Source organism: Amphiprion ocellaris, chromosome 21 (assembly GCF_022539595.1).
Source record: "Amphiprion ocellaris isolate individual 3 ecotype Okinawa chromosome 21, ASM2253959v1, whole genome shotgun sequence".
NCBI classification, from domain to species: Eukaryota; Metazoa; Chordata; class Actinopteri; family Pomacentridae; genus Amphiprion; species Amphiprion ocellaris.
The window spans coordinates 22,150,143-22,172,742 of NC_072786.1; the positions used below are offsets into that span (position 1 = coordinate 22,150,143).

Genomic DNA, 22,600 nt, shown 5'->3' on the forward strand with positions numbered 1-22,600 from the left:
CTCCTTCTTCCGGGTTTGTCCAAGCGGACTCCACGTGAGGAGGAGCTCTGCAGTCATGACAACAAACTCGGTCACTTTAAACGGAGCTGAGGATGAGGAGTTCCGAGCCTTCGTGGAGGTGCACGCCGGAGCCCTGCAGTCCTCAGGAATCCCCCAGACCTACTGGAGGAGCCTCCACCACAAAATCACCAACGAGGTGAGCCTCCTCCAGCTACCATCCACACAGCCTGAACACAGCCTGAACACAGCCTGAACACAGCCTGAACACAGCCTGAACACAGCCTGAACACTGGCTGAACACAGCCTGAACACTGGCTCACACAGCCTGAACACTGGCTCACACAGCCTGAACACTGGATCACACAGCCTGAACACTGGATCACACAGCCTGCAGACTGGGTCACACAGCCTGCTGGTTGTGAAACTCACAAGTTCCAATAACTCAGATCTAGTGTGTAATTAAATGTATTCTAGTACTAAACACGGTGCATGAATACTGCATGTTAACGTAGTTCAGATGCATTCGGTTACATGGGGAATGCCAAAGTCGCTTGGAAAAGTTGTTATTTTTGTCTTTCCTTAACTCGTTGCGAATATTACCGTAATATAAAGAGAGGCTACAACTTTTATTAAAAGTAGATATTCTCAGGGTGAATTCGGCAAACAACTCGGACACCAGTCTGCATGCTGTTAGCATGAAACTGTGAATCTTGTAGTTTTACCTGCCATGTTTGGTAAGCCAACTGAGAGTTTCAGGGAATGTGTAATGTTATTAACCCTGATGCTCCAGGGATTGGATCCTACACTCTTATTTAAGTTGGTCAAAAATATCCGCTATAAGAATCAATGTGTTTTTATATCATTTTTGTCATTTTGGTTCAGAATAATCACTTGTATTATTATTTGTGTTATATTTTTTTTTCCACACAAAAATGATTTAATGGTTGAAATATGTTTATTTTTCACTTTATAACAGATTTTGAACATTTTGATTATTGGAAAAGAAGAATATTATGTAGAACAGCATTAGAAGAATGTCAGCATCCATTTTGTAAACAATTTTTCCACTCTTCCTCCAAGTTTGTGCACGTCATCACCTCTTGTATGACATTATCAGTGATAAAGAGCTTGGGGTAGTAATACAAATATTAAAATTGTTTAAAAAGTATGAAAGGTAACTTAAAAATTTAAATGGAATGATATCGAAACATGTTTTTTTGAGGAATAGCTGGAATGTGAAATGATAAAAACTTTTCATTACAAAGATATTGAAAGAAAACCACCTCACTGGGTCATTTTTCGCCCACTTACGCATCTAAGGGTTAAAGCAAGTGCACCTAGAGGTATTTGATGAATGCCGAGTTGAAGACTCTATATGACAGGATATTCAAAGCATTGCAGTACCTTCAAAAGTGATGTGTGCTGATGGTGACAAGCAGGCAAACTTTAAATTAACAATTCTTCAGTGGAGTCTGGTAATGGCACTTGATAACTGGTGTTCATTTCTTTACATGTCGTAGATTTATGATGCTGGGGAGGTTTTCGGAATAATGCAGTTCCAACAAGAAGATGACGAGGAGGAGGAGGGCAGTGGAGAGAACGCGGAAAAGAAGAAGGACAATCCTGGAGGTGTGATCAGCTGCAAGGTGGTGGTGACCAGGGAGAGTGGGCTGCAAGCCTCAGATCCCACCAGGTGAGGGGGCCACAGCTCCAACACTGACAGAAAGCTGAGGCAGAGATCAGTTTTGTTTGTCTGCTTGTTTGTCTTTACATAAAATCCATCTATCCGTCCATCGTCTATACACCGCTTGATCCTCATTAGGGTCACAAGGGGCTGGAGTCTGTCCCAGCTGACTTAGGCTGAAGGCAGGACAGGTCACCATTCTGTCACTACACATAGAGATAAACAATCACACTCGCATTCACACCTACAGACAACTTATAATCATCAGTTAATCTCAGCATGTTTTTGGACTGTGGGAGGAAGCTGGAGAACCTGGAGAAAACCCACACATGCACAGGGAGAACATGCAAACTCCATGCAGAAAGATCCCGGGAAGGCCGGGATGCAAGATCTTCTAGCTGCAAGGCGACAATACTAACCACCAAGACACTGTGCAGCCCCATTTTTACATAAAATGCCATATCCAAAATTATTCATACTCCTTTAAATTGTCACAGATCTTTGAGAAAAAGCTGCTCCTGTACAATTCCAGATGGTCCTGGTAAATTCTACCATGTTGTAGAGCGTTCTAATAAACTATAAACTGAGAACAGCTGATGCACCAGTGCTCTATTCAGTTGCAAGTTGTGGCAATGATCTCTAACACAATGTTTTACACTCTTTTATCACTTGTCCATGTCATTTACAGCCACAAGAAACCTGCAGGTCAAATAATAAATCACTAAAAATAGAAACTCTAACATGGGTTTGAGTAATTCTGGCCTTTACGGTTGCATACAAAGTTATTCAACCCCCCTGACATTTTTGACATTCTGGCAAAATGAGCAACATTACAGCTGCAGGCGATTAGTAAATCATATAAGAGGTGAGCAGTTAGTTTATTGAAATATAATACCAAAGCACAAATCAAGATTTAATTCATAATCCATCCAAAATGTCAACTTTTTTACAAAAAGCAGAAGGGACATCTCTCTGGTCTGAACCATGTTGCTTGCAAGAGGCGTGTGGGGAGTACTGACACAAAGTGAACCCATTTTATAGACATGAGTATTACTCAATGTTTAGCATGTGTCACCATTGAATTCATCTCAAAATGTAAACATGCAGGTTTAGGGCATTTGAGTTGTACTGCAATTACCGGTATCTGTATTTACCTAGCATTTTTTATAGGGGGTTGAATCATTTTGCAACCTGTTTTTTGTAAAAAAAAAAAAAAAAAAGTTGAGATTTTGGATGGATTGTCAATTAAATCTTGATTTTTGCTCAACTTCAGGGTGTCCGAGAATGAATGAAATTAAGTACAACTCGTACGTTTTGAAAAAAAAAAAAGTAATAAAGATTACAGATTTGAGGTTGAATACCCTAAGCTACTGTTAATTTTTGTCTGTCAATGTCAGTGTCAATCATGCTGCAAAGCTAGTATGATGTTGTGTGATCTGTCTGGATGCAGAAATATAATAGTAGCTTGTTTATGGTATTGACAAAATGTTTAGAAAATGCTGGTTGAACAGCCACTTATGACTTACAACAATGCAAGCAATATAATACATGGAGAACTGTGGTTTTTGTGAGTGGTTATATATGTAACTATGGTAAATTATTGTTTATGATCTATCAAGTGGCAAATTTTCTTTCAAATCTTATAGACATTCACCAGTCAAATGAATAATTGATTGTATGCATTCAGTTTGGTCACATAATGGCCTACATGATCTTGATAATAAACTCAGTGTGTTATTTAGATAAAAATGCACATATCTGCAGTTTTCACATATATGCCAGTAGCCAAGAGAAGCCGACTCTAAATACAAAATAAAGGTGAAAAATTGGGTTTTTGTGAATATGTGGTTAGTTTGAATTCATTATCGGCATTTTCTAGAATAAAGAAGCCATCACCTACTACTGCAGCTTTACAGCAACAATTTTTACCCCCTATATATCAGAAAGGAACAGCTTGGAAAGCATTTTTTCTTAATACACTGCAGAGACATTTAGTTTTCAAGCATATACATTGAAATGACTGACAGCAGACAACACTAAATATTAAATGACTCAGATTCGATCAGGGGGGAAAAAAAACTTGATGGCGACATCTCTAGTGATTAGTGTGCTGACTAATTTGGGTTTGTGAGGCAGGTTAAGTCAATTAAGGTAAGTGATCATAGCTATATGCTCTGGAATCGCACATAATGCTCTTGTTTGACGTTATCTGCAGGTCACAGCAGTGGAAATGGGCATGTTTTCTCCAAAATCTAAACTTTCAGAACTGAATAAAAAACTGATCTTCCTATTGAATTTTTAGAGTCAGCTTTTAAAGTGAACTTTTCTCATTGTTGCTTTAGTGTTTTCCTGGTGGATCATGCCTGGACATACCGTGTGGACCACGCCCGGCAGCAGCTGGAGGAGATCCCTGGCCTGCTGCCCAGAATGGCTTCCCTCATGGGGGTGGACTTCCATGGTGAGGCTCCCGACCCAGACACAGTCGAGCTGGTGATGGAGCGCATGTGGAAGTACAACCAGACTTATCACCTCTCTCAGGGGGTACGTTAGAAAACACCAGCTACCCGCTTGTCATTACTTAGATTTGTACGGTACAGCTTAGAGTTTTCATTTAAATTTTAGAGAAGATTTAGTTGTTCAAAAATATTACTCAACTTCCTTATAAGTTGTAGGATTTAAACATATACAATACCGTTCAAAAGGTTTGGTGTCACGTAGAAATGTCCTGATTTTTGAAAGAAAAGCTTTTTTTTTTCAGTGAAGATAACATTAAATGAATGATAAATCCAGTCTAGACATTGTTAATGTGGTAAATGACTATTCTAGCTGGAAACAGCTGATTTTTAATGGAATATCTCCATAGAGGTACAGAGGAACATTTCCAGCAACCATCACTCCTGTGTTCTAATGCTACATTGTGTTAGCTAATGGTGCTGAAAGGCTAATTGATGATTAGAAAACCCTTGTGCAGTTATGTTAGCACATGAATAAAAGTGTGGGTTTTCATGGAAAACATGACGTTGTCTGGATGACCCCAAACTTTTGAACAGTAGTGTATGTACAGTGCTGTGGAAAAAATATTTGCTCCCCTACAGAAATCTTTTATTTTTTCATATTTGGCACACATAAATGTTTCAGATCATCAAACTAATCTTAAGTCCCAGTATATAGGTTATTTCTCTCTAACATACAATACAAATAAATATTTATTTGAAATGTGCAAAATATTCACAAAACCATTGGAATGATGTGTGATTTTGTTGTTTTTCTGGAGGTTTTTTGAGAACCATTTTTAATATGTAGCATTTAAATAGACAAGGACGCCCCAGTTTTGCACATCTGAATTCATTGCCTCACCTTGTGAATGTAAATGTCCACAGATCGGGCACCTAGATAGCTCAGCTGGCTGAGAGAGCGACCCATAAACAAGGGTTATATTCTGTCCTATAGCTGTGTTCGATTCCTGCTCACGGCCCTTTGCTGCAGGTCTTCCCTCCATTCTTCTCTTTGGTGGTTTGATTGGTGTAAAGTAAATGTAATTCAAAAAAGGTTAAAAAGAGAAAAAAAAGCATTGTCAGATGAGAACAATAGAGTATCAGTAGTCTCCTTGTCCTATTCTGAGTAACTCTCCTGTTGTGTTCTCATGTGCAGTCAGCAGAGGAGAAGGTTCCGGTGTGGTACATCATGGATGAGTTTGGCTCTCAGGTGCAGCACTCTGACCAGCCCAGCTGCAGCATGGCTCCCTTCTTCTACATCCAGGGCCAGCTGCCCTACACTGTGCTGTGGCCTCTGCAGGACCTGCAGGAAGGAGGTGAGAGCAGACACATATCCAAACATTAGACAACCAACTCGCTTGATCTGAACCCCATAATACCCCATACGAGGTGTTGTCAAGAGGATGATGAGAAACACTCGACCCAAAAATACAGATGAGCTGAAGGCCACTGTCACAGCAACCTGGGCTTCAGTAGAACCTCAGCAGTGTCACAGGCTGATGTCCATGCCACGCTGCAGTGATGCAGTGATGCAGTAATACGTCGTACAGGAGTGTACAAATGAATGTAGCTTCCAGAAGTTGGATATGTCTGCATTGTAAATCCTTTTTTTCCCCATTCATCCTATAGGGAATATAAATGGCAATATTCTAATAATTCAAGATTCAGAGATTTCAGATTCTCATGAGCTATGAGCCATAATCACCAAAATAAAAACAGAAAAGTTCTGAAATATTTACTTTGACTGACCTTCAGTGACCCACACTGTTGTTGTGGTTGACGTGTTCCCTTGTGGTTTATTTAGATTCAGTCCCTCACTAAATGTGGATTAATCCTCTGCTGACCGTAGTCCCAAAACCATTTGATAGAGACACAAGGTGTCAGTGTCATCAGTAGGAACCACTACACTGAAGAAGTCAGTCACTATTGACAGTTCAGTTCAATTTTATTTATTTATTGCCAATTACAGTTCAGATTGTCTCCAGACATTTTACAGAACCCACATGCCTGAACCCACAGAGCAGCCCTAAGGCGACAGTGGCAAGAAAAACATCCTTTTAACAGGAAGAAACCTTGAGCAGAACTCAGCTGGAAAGCTTTTCCACTTATTCCTTCCACAGATGAGGTAACTCGTGATTACACGTATGGAGAGACCAACCCACTGGTGAGGCAATGCCGTCTGTTACCATGGATACCTGTCGATCTAGAAGGTGTCAGCAGCAGCACCACTGAGCCTCCAGATTCATACTACGAGGTGAGAATTTACACTTCCACAACCAAACCAGATCAAGTGCATTAAGCTACAAAGCAAAAAGGTCTCAAGAGTATGTACAGTGCAGTGCAGGAACCTACCAAGGAACCAGTGTAGGAACCTACCAAGGTCCTTTCACAAAGTCAGTGTAGTAACATGACAGGTGTCCAGGAGAGGTTCACTACTGATGTTAATGGTAAAGGTAACAATGAGTAGGCTAGGTGACTGAGGTCTGTAAGATTTAGGGACTAAGATGGACTGTTGTTTTGAGGCATCAGTGTTTTAAAGCTGTTTTTGCACGATTGTTCCTCAGGAAGGAATCTGATAAGTAGACCTCTCTCAGGCACTGACTATCCATTTGGAAGTTCAGGAATTTTTTCCAGTGGGCCAGTCTTTATTTTCCTGTCTCTCCTCATCTCTGCTGCACTAAAGGCTCAAAACACCCCCAAAAAATCTGTGAATGTCTCAGCGTTACAGTTTACTCAGAGCTCTGACCTGTGGGAATTCCACCAAAAGCTAACAAAAGCTGCATAATGCGCTGCCACTAAGGATTTTTCTGTAGTTGTGGTGAGTCTAGACAACTGACAGTAATATAACGTCTGTATACTTTCACAGTTTTCACTTTCCACCTTAAGTTCTCTAAACTGTTTAAAAAATGGTTCTCAGCTTCAGCTATAAATGGGTAACATAAACATGTATATTGTTTTTTTTATTGTATATTGGTCAGTTATTCTAAACTATTCATCAATTCTTTGTTGCATTTTTAGCCTATGATTCATTTGATATATGAAAACCTGTTTTGCTGCGTAACTCTCCAGACAGGCCTTTTTTTTTTTTTCAGGACTTCCACACCACTAACTCTTCTTGAAAACAATTATATTCTAATAACAAACTTAATTTATTTCAAAAGTAAAAACATGGAGGCAGGCAGTTATTGGATTTACTGTAGTTCCAGCAACATACAGCAAATCAAGGCTGGCTCATGAACACAGACACTGATACTGAGTTTTGTCCCCAGGTTGCCCCTATAGCATAGAACTCAGGAACCTAATGTTACTCCGACTTCTCTGTTCCAGACAAGCAGCAGTGATTAATAAAGAAGCAGTAAACAAGCTTTAAGAATTATCTTCCTTTTGTTTGTATTGGAGAAATCCTACATTTAATAATTACTGGAGCATTTGAATTCAGTGTGGACAGTATAATATAAGTCCTGCTAAATTACACCAACAGGCTGCATGATTGTGTTTAGATTAGACTACACAAAGCCTCACTAATCAAAGATGCTGTTGGCTTTTCACTGTGTGTCCATCTCTCCAGACCATCGTAAGGGAAAACAAGGAGCAGCTTCCTGTAGAAGTCCAAGCCTTTACTGTTCCCAACGATAAAATCCTCAAGTAAGTCTCTCCTCTGTGAAGACAATTTTATTTTGAGACTCTAGACCAGGATTGTCAAGCAAAATCCATATGTGTTCATTCATGGTTTTGATGCCTTCAGTGAGAGTCTACGATGTAAATAGTCATGAAAATAAAGAAAAAAACATTAAATGAGAAGGTGAGTCCAAACTTCTGACTGGTAGTGTAATAGAGACAAATTGTTTATTCAAGTATTGTACTTCATGTGATGTTTGTATAAACTAGCAGCAACATACAGTAGAGATTGATTCAAAAGTTAAAAATGTACTACTGCAGTTAATCACCAGACAGATCACTCTATCTCTTCCTCATTTATTCTGACAATTCAATTCATGACCTCTTTGAATTCTGTGAGATGTAGCTGCACAACAAAACAGTCTAAAATCATTCACAGATTTTATAGAGGTCTTGTAGATGACGTCAGCTGTAGTCAGACACTTTCACTTAGCTCTGATGCCATGTTTCCTACCATCACAGTGCTCCTCAGTAAGCAAAGTTCTGCTGGAAACTCGAGTCATGGATGTATTTCTAACAGGTCAACAGTAGTTGCAGGCTGATTTAGTTCAACCAGCATCTGATGAGTCAATCTGAAGGCTGCTTCAGTAGAAGGATACAACAGTTTAGCTGCACTGCTACTGGCTCTAGGGGCTGCAGTGACAGTCGATCTGAACTGTTCAGTACTTTGACTTCAGTGCCTGTAAAACTAACCCAGACAGACATAACATTTCACAAAAGCAACAAATTCCAAGCTATTACACTTATTATTCCGCCAAGGAATGCAACGGAGTTATGTGATGATCGGCGTTGGTTTGTCTGTTTGTCTGTTTGCAACATTACTCAAAAACAGACTAATGGATTTCAATTAAATTTTCAGGGAAGGTCAGAAATGGCACAAGGACCAAGTGATTGGATTTTGGCAGTGATGTGGCTTATAGTCTGGATCCACGGATTTGTTCAAGATTTCCGTATCATTGCGAGATAGCAGCACGGTGTCACTGTAACTATGACAACAAGTGAACACTACGTCAGCTGCCTGCTGATAATCAAATGATTGCGATCCTACTATAAATCCACCGCTGCGGACTTGTCCATCAGAAATAATACAAGGAACAATTGATTAAATTGTGGGAGTGTTTCTGAGTCCCATCAATTCCCGCTGCCTGCTACATATTTAGGACACGTGATTCGGTATCTATACATAATGTACACATGCATAACACATGCCTGTGCTTAGTGCAAGGTCATTTTGTTTGTGGGTACATCTATATTAAATGGACATGTTCTTTGGTGCCGTGATTTCTTATCATCAATAACTAATAAACAAGTGCTGCATTTATAAAATGAAATGCTGCATTTCTGACGATGGACCATGCGGGAATGAACAGCCTTGGCGGAGTACTGCGCTCTCTGACTGCTTTTCTTGTTGATAATACTTCTAATAACAACCTAGTTGACACCTCTTATGGATTTCTTTTTGTTGTAGCAATGTTGTTTTTCACTTAATCATTCCAAAGTTGACCCAAATGCATGTGTCAGATTTCTAGTCAGGTATTTTGGTTCAATCATTCATCAGTCAGTATTTTTTTAAAATATTTTTCTTAACAGTGGTCTTATCGTTACAGAATTTTCCACATCTTTCCATTGTTCTGTGCTTTTGTTTCCAGGGTCTACTCCGAAATGTCTCAAGTAACAAACAACCTGACACACCCTCGCTTCCAGCTGACAGAGGAAGAGGAGGAGGCTGATATCATCTGGGGATATAATCACATCAAAGACTACACGTGAGCTGCAAATCTAACATACACCACAGTGTTACACAGACATGAGTACAGGGGTCCTGTTCAACCCTCTTGCTAAAGTGGAAAGATTAGCTTGCCTGAGCGTATACCAGAGCAGGATTGTAATGATGGAATAAAGACAGAGTGAAAGCAGATTCATCCAGGCACCAAATGTCTTCTTCTCAAAGCCGTCCCCACTTACACCCAAGCTCAGAAACCCCAAGTTTACTTAATGAAAGCACTTTGACTCACAGCTCTTTTCTATTTATAACATCTGTAGACGCTAGATATTATTTAAGTGGCAAATATCCTTTTACTGCTAGGAAATGTGCATTTTAAAATGTCTAGATCAACCAACGTCTATGGAGAGACTACTAAGACTTAAAGAAAACTTCAGACAACAAGCAGTAACCTTTACGGTAAATGTAGATAAAGTGCTTTCTTTAATACTTGCGGAACACAAACAGTAAAATTTGGTTCAGAGGTTAAAAATATCAGAATGTAACAATCAATACACAGTTAAATAATTCTTTCCCTATTTTTATTTATTCTGATAATTCTACTCATGACCTTTTTGGATTCAATGAGGTATGACTGAATAGAGGATCAGTCCAAAAACCTCCAAAGGTGTTGCTTTCAGTTTTTGATGGTGTTCCATAAGACCAAAAATAAGCTGAAACTGCTGGTTCAGTCTCATCTTCCAAGACCTCCCACCTCCCTCATCCTGCTGTCACCAGTCTGTCATCTGCACAGATTCAATCAGAGTGATTCTGTGTCCCCAGACAGTTGATAAGGGCTTCTGTTGGCTAAAATATAGAGCTTTTATACCCTTTTCAATCTCTCTACATGGACACCTACATTTTACTATCATAGGTGGAGCTACATGTACTTGTCCACAGGATCCGTTAATTTGTCGCATCCCATTCATTGTCTATGTGAAACGCACTGCGTGTCGCCCCAGAGTTGCCCGCAGCTCATTTGCATGAAGTAGTTTCATTTCAACGTTATGCAAATTTGGTGCAGGGAACCAAGGTCCGACGCATCGCAAAACTTTCGTTAAATGTCTAAACTAGCTGTCATTGTTGAACTAAAAGGAAGTCAGTTTAACAATTAAACAATTTAGCCACATTTTTCAATGAAGCCATCATCGGTCATTGTTGAAAGAACATCCATTTTAACCTTCAGAACATTAAAGAAACAGCTTCTTTTTGGCAGGAAACTGAGTGAGGAGCGACCTCATGTCATGCTAAACCAGTTTCCCTGTGAGAGCATCGTCACAGTGAAGGATTGTCTGGCTGCAGTGGCTCGCAGAGTGAAAGGCGGCCCGGCACCTGACTGGCTACCAGAGACCTTCAACCTGCAGACAGAGCTGCCACAGTTCATCAGAAATTATCAGCTGAGACAACAGAGGTTGGGCCATGTTTTCACTGAATTTGTCGTGTGACAGATCATACTTTAATATAGCCAAAAGTGTTGCTTTTGATCGTATACATAATCTGACACTAAACCAGATTATGTAAACTAGTATTGTATGAAAAGTCCAGAGTTTGTGCAGCACCACCTGAGGCTGGAGTGAAAAAGCTCTGGCTTAGGGTACATAAAAGATATCTCTATATGTTTCAGGGGAGAAGATAACCACTGGATCTGTAAGCCCTGGAACTTGGCTCGTAGTCTGGACACACACATCACCAACAATCTGGACTACATAATCAGACAGAGGGAGAGTACACCAAAGGTGCCAGCATACACATGTACAAGCAGCTTGCCTGAGACCATGTTTGTGCAAAGATGACACATAAAGCATCAGAAATGCATCTCTTACTGCCTTTTAGCTTCTCCAATTTACACTTAATCAAACTTTTTAGTTGGTTTGCTTTAATGTAGAACTATTTCATCTCCACTCAAAATTGGTTAGCTCTACTGTTTCTTGGCTACTGCTACAAGGAGCAGATGTTGTAGGCTTTAGAAGATCTAGTCTTGAAGACTTCAGCCAGTCACAGGGCTCTTCACACATATCAGGTCTACGGTGAGAGTAGGGTGTGGTAGCACAGTGGCTCAAACAGACGAGTTGCAAAAATGTTACAGGAATTGAAAAATTGAAAAAAAAAAACTGCTTTCAAAAATAAGGACATTTCTAAGTGACCCCAAACTTTTGAACAGTAGTGTAGCTGTAGTAAAGGTGAAGTGAGTAAACCTGTTACTATGGAGAGGAGCAAGACGTAACCAACAGTCCGATATGTAGATGCAAAACCTGACAGAAATGCTTGTCTGAAAAGTGAAAAAACTTGAGAGGTTAAACTCCGCTTCCTTTGTCACCCCGATACATGATTGGACCCGACTCCAGTTCAAAAGCCAGAAATATCTGTGGAGAGAGGGGTTCAGATGCTGCTTAAGCACTTTGGTTAGAGAATAATGAAGTATTTGGCCTGAAGGATGGAATACTCTGTCTATATAAACTTAAAGGATGTATCAGATATATGAATCTCATAAATGCATTGCCTACATTCGTGTATCTTTGTGTTCCAGGTGGTGTGTAAGTATCTTGAAGATCCAGTACTGTTCAACAGAGAGGAAGTGGGAATGGTGAAGTTTGACATTCGCTACATGTTGATGCTGCGTTCTGTCCAGCCTCTGCGTCTCTATGCCTATAATGTCTTCTGGTTGCGCTTTGCAAATAGGTAAGAAACACATACATGTGTTAAATCCCTTATAGCCTCCCCTTCTATACAGAATAAGTGAGATTTTATGTAAAGTTAATATTCGGTTTAAGACCAAAGCTAAGTGACCAACATGTCATTCCTCAACACTACAGATGTTTTTGATGACAAACACAGCATGAGACTGATTTCACTCTGTGTTACTGACAGTAATATTGAAGTATTTTATCATTATTCAGAGAGAACCCTTTCTTGTGCCTGAGTCTGATCTTTGTTTCTTCTGTTTAGACCTTTCTCCTTGGACCATTTTGATGATTACCAGAAGCACTTCACTGTCATGAACTATGCAGAGGGGGTGGAGCTTAAGCAGGTGCTTTTATAGTGTTATTTTGATATTTAGCTTATCAGGATTTGGAGTTAGCTTGGTAACTCATTCACGGCCACACTGTGGCTTTTTAGTTCTGTTATTCTTAACTGTTTTTAGTCAAAAAATAACAGTTAAAATTACTGTCTCTAGGTGCACTATGATGAGTTCATCCCCATGTTTGAGAAGCAGTACCCGCAGTACCCTTGGAAAGAGGTGGAAGTAAGTGGAAAATAAAACCTTTTCAACTGCAGGAACTTTTCTGTTTTCTCTTGTAGAATTTCAGCTGCATCCAGAAAGTGAATCATGGGTGATGTTGCTTTTAGGAACATATTTCTGGTCTAATATACTTGTCTCCTTATGTTCATTTTCATGGTTGTTTTTCTCAGGCGGACTTGTTTAAAGCTTTCAAGGAGCTCTTCCAAGCAGCCTCGTCTCGGCCGGCTCCCTACGGTATTAGCAGCTACCCATCATCCCGGGCGATCTACGCCGTAGACCTCATGTTAAAGTGGAGTACAGGGCAAAATGGTTAGCGTTCATTCCATACTCAAATGTACACTACCAGTCAAAAGTTTGGACTCACCTTCTCATTTAAAGTTTTTTCTTTATTTTCATGACTATTTACATTGTAGATTCTCACTGCAGGCATCAGAACTGTGAATGAACACATATGGAATTATGTAGTAAACAAAGGAGTGTGAAATAAGTCAAAACATGTTTTATATTTTAGATTCTTCTTAATAGCCACCCTTTGCTTTGATTACTGCTTTACACACTCTTGACATGATGATCAGGAGTCTTTGTCAAACATGTAGTCAAAAATCACTTCTTGGTCAAATGTTGGTGTCTTCAAGAAAAAAGTCTTCAAACAGCTTCCAAAGTCTAATGTGATTAATGTTTATGCAACACAGAGGCTGTAAGAACAAACAAGAGCAAAATCTGGAGATTTTAACGGACTAAACAATGCTTAACACACTTCTGGAAACTCCTCTCCAACCTTCCTCTATTCTCCTGTGAACCCACAAGCCATTCTTTTAAAAGACCAATTAGAACATCTCTGCCAACATTATGTTTGAATGTATTTTTATCTGGGAGTGCCTGATCTAATCATGGCAAGTTTTCATCTGCCTGCTTTAAAAAAAAAAAAAAAAAAAGTCACCAGGCAGTTCCAAACCCCCTCCTTTCTTCTGTTCTCGTCATATACCTTCTACTCCTCACTGTTATCTCTTGTCCACCTCATCATTGTCTTACCATCCTCCCCCTAAGCTCATGTGCTGACAGCATCCGGTCCCCGTTACCATTTTCTCCCTTTTAACTTTAAATTCACCTGACGTCTGCATTTGGCTTGTCAGGTTGTCAAAAATCAAAATTCACAACCCAAACCTACAGCTCGTGACTCTGCGTGTTCCAGACAGTCCATTTATCCCAGTGGCGGTATTTTTATAAGTTATTTATGGGTTGTAATTACACAGATTTACACAGGATTCTTCAATTTGTACCCAAACCTAATTTACACATTATTAAAACATCATATTTTCAATTTTGTCACTTGTTCAGTTGAATTGTTTAAGAAACCCAGAATGCCACTTTTTACAACCCTTGTTTATGTTCAGTGTAAACTTCCCCAGCAGCATGTATTTCTCTAATTTCTGAATGTTCTGGTCCTGTCAGGTGAGCGGGTCATGCAGCCTCAGATCCTGGAGCTGAACTTCAGCCCGGACTGCGCCCGGGCCTGCCTCTACCACCCCTCCTTCTACAACCACATGTTTCAGACACTGTTTCTGGATCAGCCCGAGGACTGCCCGGTCACACAGATCGTATGATAAACCCAGCATCACTTGTTTATCGAGAGACTTTCACTTACCTTTTTGATCAGTACTTCAATAGCTTATCTGTTTCTTTCTATACAGTACTTTCTATTGTAGAAGGATTATGCTGTTTGTCATTAATCGGGTTGTTTTTAAAACTACAAATGATTCAGCCAAAACACTGCTGTACAAATGAGCAACAATAAAAACACTGTTGGACAAACTAACACTGAATTCTGCTTTATTCTGCTTGTTTGAAATACCTTCTACATTCTGACATAGTGAAGCTTCTGTATACAGTCACCTCTGCCACTTTCCTGTTCCTTCAGTCTTTGCTCCATCTGTTGTTGCTGATAGTTCAGGACAGCAACAACACACTGATTCAATGAAATGTTGTCAGTCACATATATTAGATTGTACAGAGTCTCTGGTAGATGGATTGAACCCAAACCCTCCACTTCCACAGAAGAGACACCTTCAAGCCAGACTGAAGCCTGCTAAGGACAACCTGGAGAGAGACTATGAAGACTGGAAGCATGTCCTTTGGTTAGATGAGAACAAACTAAAGACATTGCTTATGTTTGGAGAAAGAAGGGAGAGGCACATAACCCAAAGAACACCGTCCCCACAGTTAAACACGTCGGTGGCAGTATGCTGCTAAGTTATGATCTCTATCACTGTTATATTGATGCTGAAACAGGGTTTGGAAACAGGGTGAGGAGCTCAGACATCCAGAGGGAATTCAGAGTAGAGTCCATACCTTTCATGTAGAAAGGAACCAGCTGAGGTGGTTCAGGCTTCTGTTTAGGATACCTCCTCGGTGCTTGTCTTTGGAGGTTTGCCCCAGAACTTGCCTGCTGGTATTACGTATTTCTTCTGATAAAACCACAGGACAGTATGAAATTCACCAAGACCCTTTAGGAAACCAAGCTGTTTAGGAGCCTAATTAAAAAACTGACATTTCGGAGAATGTGTCTTTTTTTTTTAAGGTTAAAGTGGCTACATTAAATGTTTATTTGACTTAGTTGTGAGTTGTATGATGTTTATTAATAGAGAAAAAGTAGTGACAACGTTATGTTGCAAAACTAATTATTTTAAATTTGTCTCTGTGTAGTTTTACACTGTACTAAGGATTTTATGTACCATATGAACCATATTATAGTTACTATTGTAGCCATTATAATTAATGCTACAATCATGTCTTCCTCAGTATTACAGTTCACTAGGAAAAAATCCTGAAAAGCACAAATCATCAGCGCTAGAATCTAGTAATAATACCAAAGGAACACATTCAAAACCAATATGTGTTTATTTTCGGGTTTTTTTTCGTAAATAGCGTAAGGAGCAGGTCAGGAAATAAAAACTGCGTCACACTCGGTTAGAGGTCAGCGGACAGGTCGGACCTCCAAACACCTTATCAGCTATCTATAATAATACTGCTAAATGGAACATAAAACTACAACAACACACTTTAGCCTGCATGGTTAAAACAGTACAAGTAAATTCTGGCATATACGCACTTTAGCTACATGAACGCACAAAACTGGAAAACAACTTTAGCCGACTTTTCTGCAGCTAGCTGCTCACGTCGATGAATGAAGAAGCTAATGTTTCAGCTCAAACACAGGTCGTGATGGCTGATCGAGGCTTTGTTGAAGCTTCGACACTTCATTCAAAACATGGTTCATTACTCGAGGCCTCAATGACACACAGTGCTCGAGTAGGACATCTAGTGGTCAATAATATGAAGTGCAATCAAGACGTGGTCGGTTCATGGATTGTTTTGGATTTGATTCGCCATGCACACATTCCTGTTTGACTACACTATATGATTGTATGGGTTGTAGTGGACACAAAAATAATATTACTAGTAATAATAATGACAATAACTATTGAAGAGCACGTTTCTTATTTCCCATGTTTGTCTGTATCCCTATATACTCTTTGCTTATATTCTGTGTTATGAAACATTTAAACGGTGCTGCTACATTCATGAGATGCTCTACAAATACAGACTGATGTCATTTTCACATGGGGCTGGTGCAAATAAAGATTTTATGGATTATTATGGATTTTGGCAAAGTATGTCTTGGGGTTTATTGGTAAAGAGGTCAGTAAAGAGGGTGTTCTTATGTAACTGGTTATGAGTTTTTATTGAGAAATAATTTATCAACAGTTTTGGGACCACTGTTCCCTCAAAGCTGCGCAATTGCGCACTGCTGACACGGTCTCCGCGCACAGAAAATCTGCGCTGCGCACAAAAAAAAATCCAACCTAAATTGTAAATAAAATAAGTCAGTGAGTTACCGGTGACTGGCTGCTGCAGCCAATGATGCGATTCACATACGTATTTACCATAGACTGTATATAAATATACATATATATATATATAATATACTGGTATTTACGCAGCTAATCAACGTCATGCGTCCTTATGTGCAGCCACTGTTGTTCTCATAGATATGAATGAGTAGATAGGACACGCCCCTTTGAGCTGCGTGCTACAGGCTAAGCTAGTGGGGACAAAGTTTCAGTGCATTCTGTTGATGTAGACGGCGTGAAAACGGAAACAACAAGTATGCCGGCTCACTGTGCTGCATACAGTTACACACTACGTCGTACGATTGAGACAAGGAAACTTGGAATGACTTTTCATAGGTAAGAATAGTTTTTGGCTCTTTTTTCATTATGAAATCTTGTTGAGAGCTTCCAGTCTATGAGAGCTAACTAGTTAGCCACTAGCAAAACACTAATGCGAGCTAGCAGCTTGACAAGCAAATACCAGACGATTAATAGTAGCTGTAGTATAGTTGTACAAGCAGTAGTAGTAATACTAAAAGTACAAGCAGCAGTAGTAGTATAAACAGCTGTCAGAGTTGTAGAAGTAGTATCAGAATTTGTAATAGTATTACAAGTTGTAGTAGCAGTGCCAGTATCAGCAGCAGTAGTGTCCTACCACTACTACTAGTAGTAGTCACATTGCTATTACTACCACCAATACAACCAATAGTAGTTATAAAGCCTAACTCATGTATATCCAGATTACCATCTATGTTCTTCCTCCAAACCCATTTTATGATTGGGATTACAGGCAGTTCTTTAGGACTGCTCTCAAATAATAGAAATGTTACTAAACAAGGTTATACTTATGAAATTAAATAGCTCTGATCTCCAGTATATTGGCGAATTCGGTTATTTGTACTTAATTTATTAGCATGATTTCTTTTTAATATGTTGTGTACAGACTTAATTACTTCTCTGTCTACTTTTCTTACTCCATGTAGGTTTCCCAGAGACTGTGGGTTGAGGAGGAATTGGAAGTTTGTCGGCTTAGACCTGGTGTCATTCCATCAGTGTTAAACTTCCCGGCTCATCTTGGAAGAGTACGTGCCAGAAAGACCACGACCAAGCAGCCTTGAGATCTTAGGCAGCGTCTCCCTCAGGTGGGTGTCGACGGTGTTCACGGTCAGGTCTGTAGAGGGGGGAGGCCGCCACCCACCTCCCCGCCTACTCTCTACCCAGACTCCGCCTTGGCTCCACCCATGTGGTCACTTTATTAACTACAATGCCAAAGGGACGACGAAATTACTTCTTTTCCTCTGATCTGTAGCTCAGTGAGTTAAGGGTTTATCTGTAGAGCTGCAGGTCGCTGGTTCAAGACCAGACCCTTCTTAAATTTTATCAAAATCCTGACAAAGAAAAATGCCAGTGGTGGGTCTTGAACCTACTACCTTCCACTTGGTAATCTCTCTTCTGACCCCCTGAGCTACTCACTCAGATACTTTTTTCTTTTTTTTTTTTTGCGCATTTATCATCTATTTTTTTTTTACCATTTTCAAGTTTTTTTTAACTTGAGTCTCGACTCGATCATTTTTCTCAGGAGGTTGGACTTTAGCCTTTGTGCTGGAGGGTTGAACCCTCAGTTCCAAGACTTTCAAAGCCTCCAGACCTCCCGAGTCCTCAGGACCTGAGCTTTCACACAGTCTGAGGGCTGAAATTTTCTAAGTCCCACAGTAGTTCTCTGTTAGATTGAACTTCCAGACAGTCCAAGGACTGATATCTTCTAAGTTCCTGAGTAGTTCTCTGTTAGTTTGAACCTTCACACAGTCTGAGGACTGAAATCTTAAAAGTTCTTGAGTAGTTCTCTGTTAGTTTGAACCTTCAGACAGTCTGTTAATGTTTCGACTAAATCTTTAAGGTTTTTCTTTTTAAATGTTTTACCACATTTTAATGTTTAATTTTCTTTTTAAATCCTTCATTGTATTTTCTGTGTAATTCCTATTTGAACTTTTATTGTCTTTAAGATATAATTTTCTAATTAAACATTTAATTTTTTAATTAAATGTTTTGTCTTTTTATTGGATAGATGTAGTGAGAGACAGACAGGAAACAAGAGTCGGAGGAGGACTTGCAGCAAAGGGCCACAAGCAGGACTCGAACCCGGGACGCTGCATCAGGAACCAGCCCCTGTACATGGGTCACCCGCTTAACCCGTTGAGCTATATGGGCGCCCATGTTTTGTCTTTTTAAGGGTTTAATAATCTGATTAAATGTTTTGCATTTTTAAAAATGTTTAACATTCTTCTTGTTTAATTGTATTTTTTAAATGTTTAATGATGGAAAATACTTTATCTGTAATTTCTAATATTTGTATTATAAAAATTTTGTTTAATTTCATGATGACATGTATTGTATGTTGTTGAATTATCTCATTCAATATTTTTGTCTGTTTAATATAATTTAATGTAATTTAATGTTTAACTCTATTAAACAGACAAAATATTGAATGAGATAATTCAACAACATACAATACATGTCATCATGAAATTAAACAAAATTTTTATAATACAAATATTAGAAATTACAGATAAAGTATTTTCCATCATTAAACATTTAAAAAATACAATTAAACAAGAAGAATGTTAAACATTTTTAAAAATGCAAAACATTTAATCAGATTATTAAACCCTTAAAAAGACAAAACATTTAATTAAAAAATTAAATGTTTAATTAGAAAATTACATCTTAAAGACAATAAAACAAAATATAAAACATAAGACATAAAAAGACATAAAAACAAATAGGAATTAAACAGAAAATACAATGAAGCATTTAAAAAGAAAACTAAACATTAAAAGGTGGTATATGTACATATAATTTAATTGTATTTAATGTTTAACTCTATTAAACAGACAAAATATTGAATTAGATAATTCAACAACATACAATACATGTCATTATGAAATTAAACAAAATTTTTAAAATACAAATATTAAAAATTACTGATAAAATATTTTCCATAATTAAACATTTAAAAAATAAAATTAAAGAATATTAAACATTTTAAAAAATGCAAAACATTTAATTAGATTATTAAACCTTTAAAAAGACAAAGCATTTAATAAAAAAATTAAATGTTTAATTAGAAAATTACATCTTAAATTTCTTAAATCTTTTTAATAATAAAACTTTTTAAAAGTTTTATTGTATTATTTTTTTTGTTTGATTTAATTGCTTTTTGTTATGTAGTTTATTTCTTTAATCTTCTTTTTCTGTCAAGATTTTACCCCCAACCTTAAAAATGAAATAAACCCTTAAATCACAATGAACAATACTTCTGTTGTCACAATCATGAGTTAGTCATTTATTCAGTTTATCAATTCAACTTTATTTGTTTAGCACCTTTTACACAGATGACAAAACTAAACAAGCAAAGAGAAAAAACTGATTAAAACTCAAAAACATTAAAAAAAAAAAAAAAAAAAAAAAAAAACATTTAACATGGTAATAAAATATGTTGTGTCCAGGGGATGGAGGGAGTTTATTGAAGTCTTCTTGGGCTCACATGGGAAATCATTTAAAATATAAACTTGATATTCAGTCTAAGGAAACTGCAGAGCGACAGAAGAACCAACAGTATCTCCTGTTTTCTCCTTTAATGAGTCGACTCTTCTTGTGCTTTCAGACCAAAGAACTACAGACTCTTCACAACCTGCTCAAACTCTTGGTACAGGACCTCACCACACGGGTCAAGAAGGTTTCCTTCTCATTTCTACTCTGAAGCTCACCTTCTCCTGCTCAAACTGCTGACAAATGTTTCTGCTGCTCTAAAGTCTGCTCTCCAGAACTTCCTAGAAACTCTCAAAGTCACTTCTGCTGCAGGTTGCTTTGTAGAACTGTTCCAGAAAACCTCACTAAACCACATGGAGGGGCCTCAAGATAGTCGTCCAAATGAAACCGTACAAAAACCAAAGTAGCACAACCCAAACGCTAAAGTCTCCTGCAGCCTACCAGAGAACCTCTGAGAACAGAGAATCAGGACAGGAACTCTTACCTTCTGGACAATCAACATCGGTTCTCAAACAAGAACACAGAATGTGTCTGACCAAAAACCTCTAAAGACTCACTACAGCCAAGATACAGACACAACTCAACTGTACCAAATCCACTAATCACTGCACACATTAGTACCATGTGCTAACTGTGGCTAAAGAACCACATTTACCAAGACAGCTATCCAGTACAAAGCCCTAAAACACACCAAGAAACACATTAAAGATGATTTTACTGCTGGAAGCTGCAAGCCAACGCCTAAAGAACAAACTAAAGCTTCTTCTGTGGTGAAGAGAAGCAGAGGAAATGTTTGTCTGCAGCTAAATGAAGCAGGAAGACACTGAGCTGCTCAGGTGTTCCTGATAACACTGAGCTGCTCAGGTGTTCCTGATAACACCAAGCAGCCACCTGGACAGCCAACAGGAACACAGCTTACTGGGAGTCCAGAGGGCTGGCTTAGTGAAGTAAGTTTAGTTTAAAGTTGAAGCAGAAAGTTAACAAAGAAAGTTGAAAACCACCTTCTGATACCTGAAATCTAATATCTAATCTAATTTATAATACTAAATTAGGAAGCCAAACTTCCTATTACTAGTTTGAACTGCTTTTCACTTTCATAGGTTCTTGTTAATGCGTATGCATGTTACTGTGGTTCCAGAGAATACCAGGTGGACGGATAATAATCGGATAGCTGATGTTCAGAGGTGGGTTTGGATTCCTCACATTTTAACCTAACCTGGTAAATAGAAATGATGTGTTTTGATAAACCATTTTACATTCAGTATGTTTATGAAAAGCCTTGTTTATATATATATATATATATATATATATATATATATATATATATATATATATATATATATATATATATATATATATATATATATACATGCATACACTCAAGATAGAGCCATTGTTGATACAACAATGTTGTTAATCTCTGATTTAGTGATTTTCTGTGGTCATTAGTGTGCAAAAATACAATCTGTAAATCTTTATTGGAATAATTTTATTGCAAAAGACAGTTTCAGTTTTATATATCTTCAGGATGGGAGCTAGACAGTGTGTGATTGTATAAGTGTAGTAAAAAACAGTGTTGGTGTAAAGTCAGTATTCAGTGCATGAAATAAACACGAGAAATAGCTTCTCAGTGCTGACACTAGATGTCACCATTGCTGTTCTCTACTGAACCTGCAAAAAAGTTAAAGCCTACACTACCCAAAAGTTTGGGGTCATCCAGACAATTTCATGATTTCCATGAAAACTCACACTTTTATCCATGTGCTAACATAACTGCACAAGGGTTTTCTAATCATCAATTAGCCTTTCAACACCATTAGCTAACACAATGTAGCATTAGAACACAGGAGTGATGGTTGCTGGAAATGTTCCTCTGTACCTCTATGGAGATATTCCATTAAAAATCAGCTGTTTCCAGCTAGAATAGTCATTTACCACATTAACAATGTCTAGATTGGATTTATCATTCATTTAATGTTATCTTCATTGAAAAAACTACCTTTCTTTCAAAAATAAGGATATTTCTAAGTGACCCCAAACTTATGAACGGTAGTGTATGTTTTTAATGCTTGCTCTCTAATGTTGGGAGGGTAAATGAACATGCCCTCTGATTATTCAAGGTTGAAAACAATCATTACATATGGAGAAATACATTATGGCAGCATTCAGCCTCCTTGTCTGGATGCAACTCGGCAACTACTTGATGCTACATGGTTCTCCTTTTTTGATGCATTAGAATCCAGAACTCAGGAGTAAGTGTTATTGTGTCAAAGTCTGCTTCCCCTTAGCTTAAAAGTCCTA

General features: G+C 38.4%; 1 protein-coding gene and 1 long non-coding RNA gene across 2 annotated transcripts; both read left to right on the forward strand.

Moving 5' to 3' along the window:
• On the forward strand, window positions 1-14,676 carry ttll12 (tubulin tyrosine ligase-like family, member 12). The gene is made up of 14 exons (XM_023263413.3): window positions 1-196; window positions 1,521-1,693; window positions 4,027-4,225; window positions 5,336-5,495; window positions 6,300-6,433; window positions 7,748-7,824; window positions 9,507-9,623; window positions 10,836-11,030; window positions 11,244-11,355; window positions 12,147-12,298; window positions 12,566-12,647; window positions 12,795-12,863; window positions 13,031-13,169; window positions 14,313-14,676. Exons 1-14 carry the CDS (start codon window positions 56-58, stop codon window positions 14,462-14,464), a joined length of 1,902 nt encoding a protein of 633 aa, XP_023119181.2. The 5' UTR covers window positions 1-55; the 3' UTR covers window positions 14,465-14,676.
• A 2,296-nt stretch (window positions 14,677-16,972) lies between these two features.
• Window positions 16,973-21,571, forward strand: LOC129347912 (uncharacterized). The gene is made up of 3 exons (XR_008600252.1): window positions 16,973-17,107; window positions 17,734-17,892; window positions 20,415-21,571. It is a non-coding gene; the product is annotated as an uncharacterized LOC129347912 (long non-coding RNA).
• The last annotated feature ends 1,029 nt before the right edge of the window (window positions 21,572-22,600 follow it).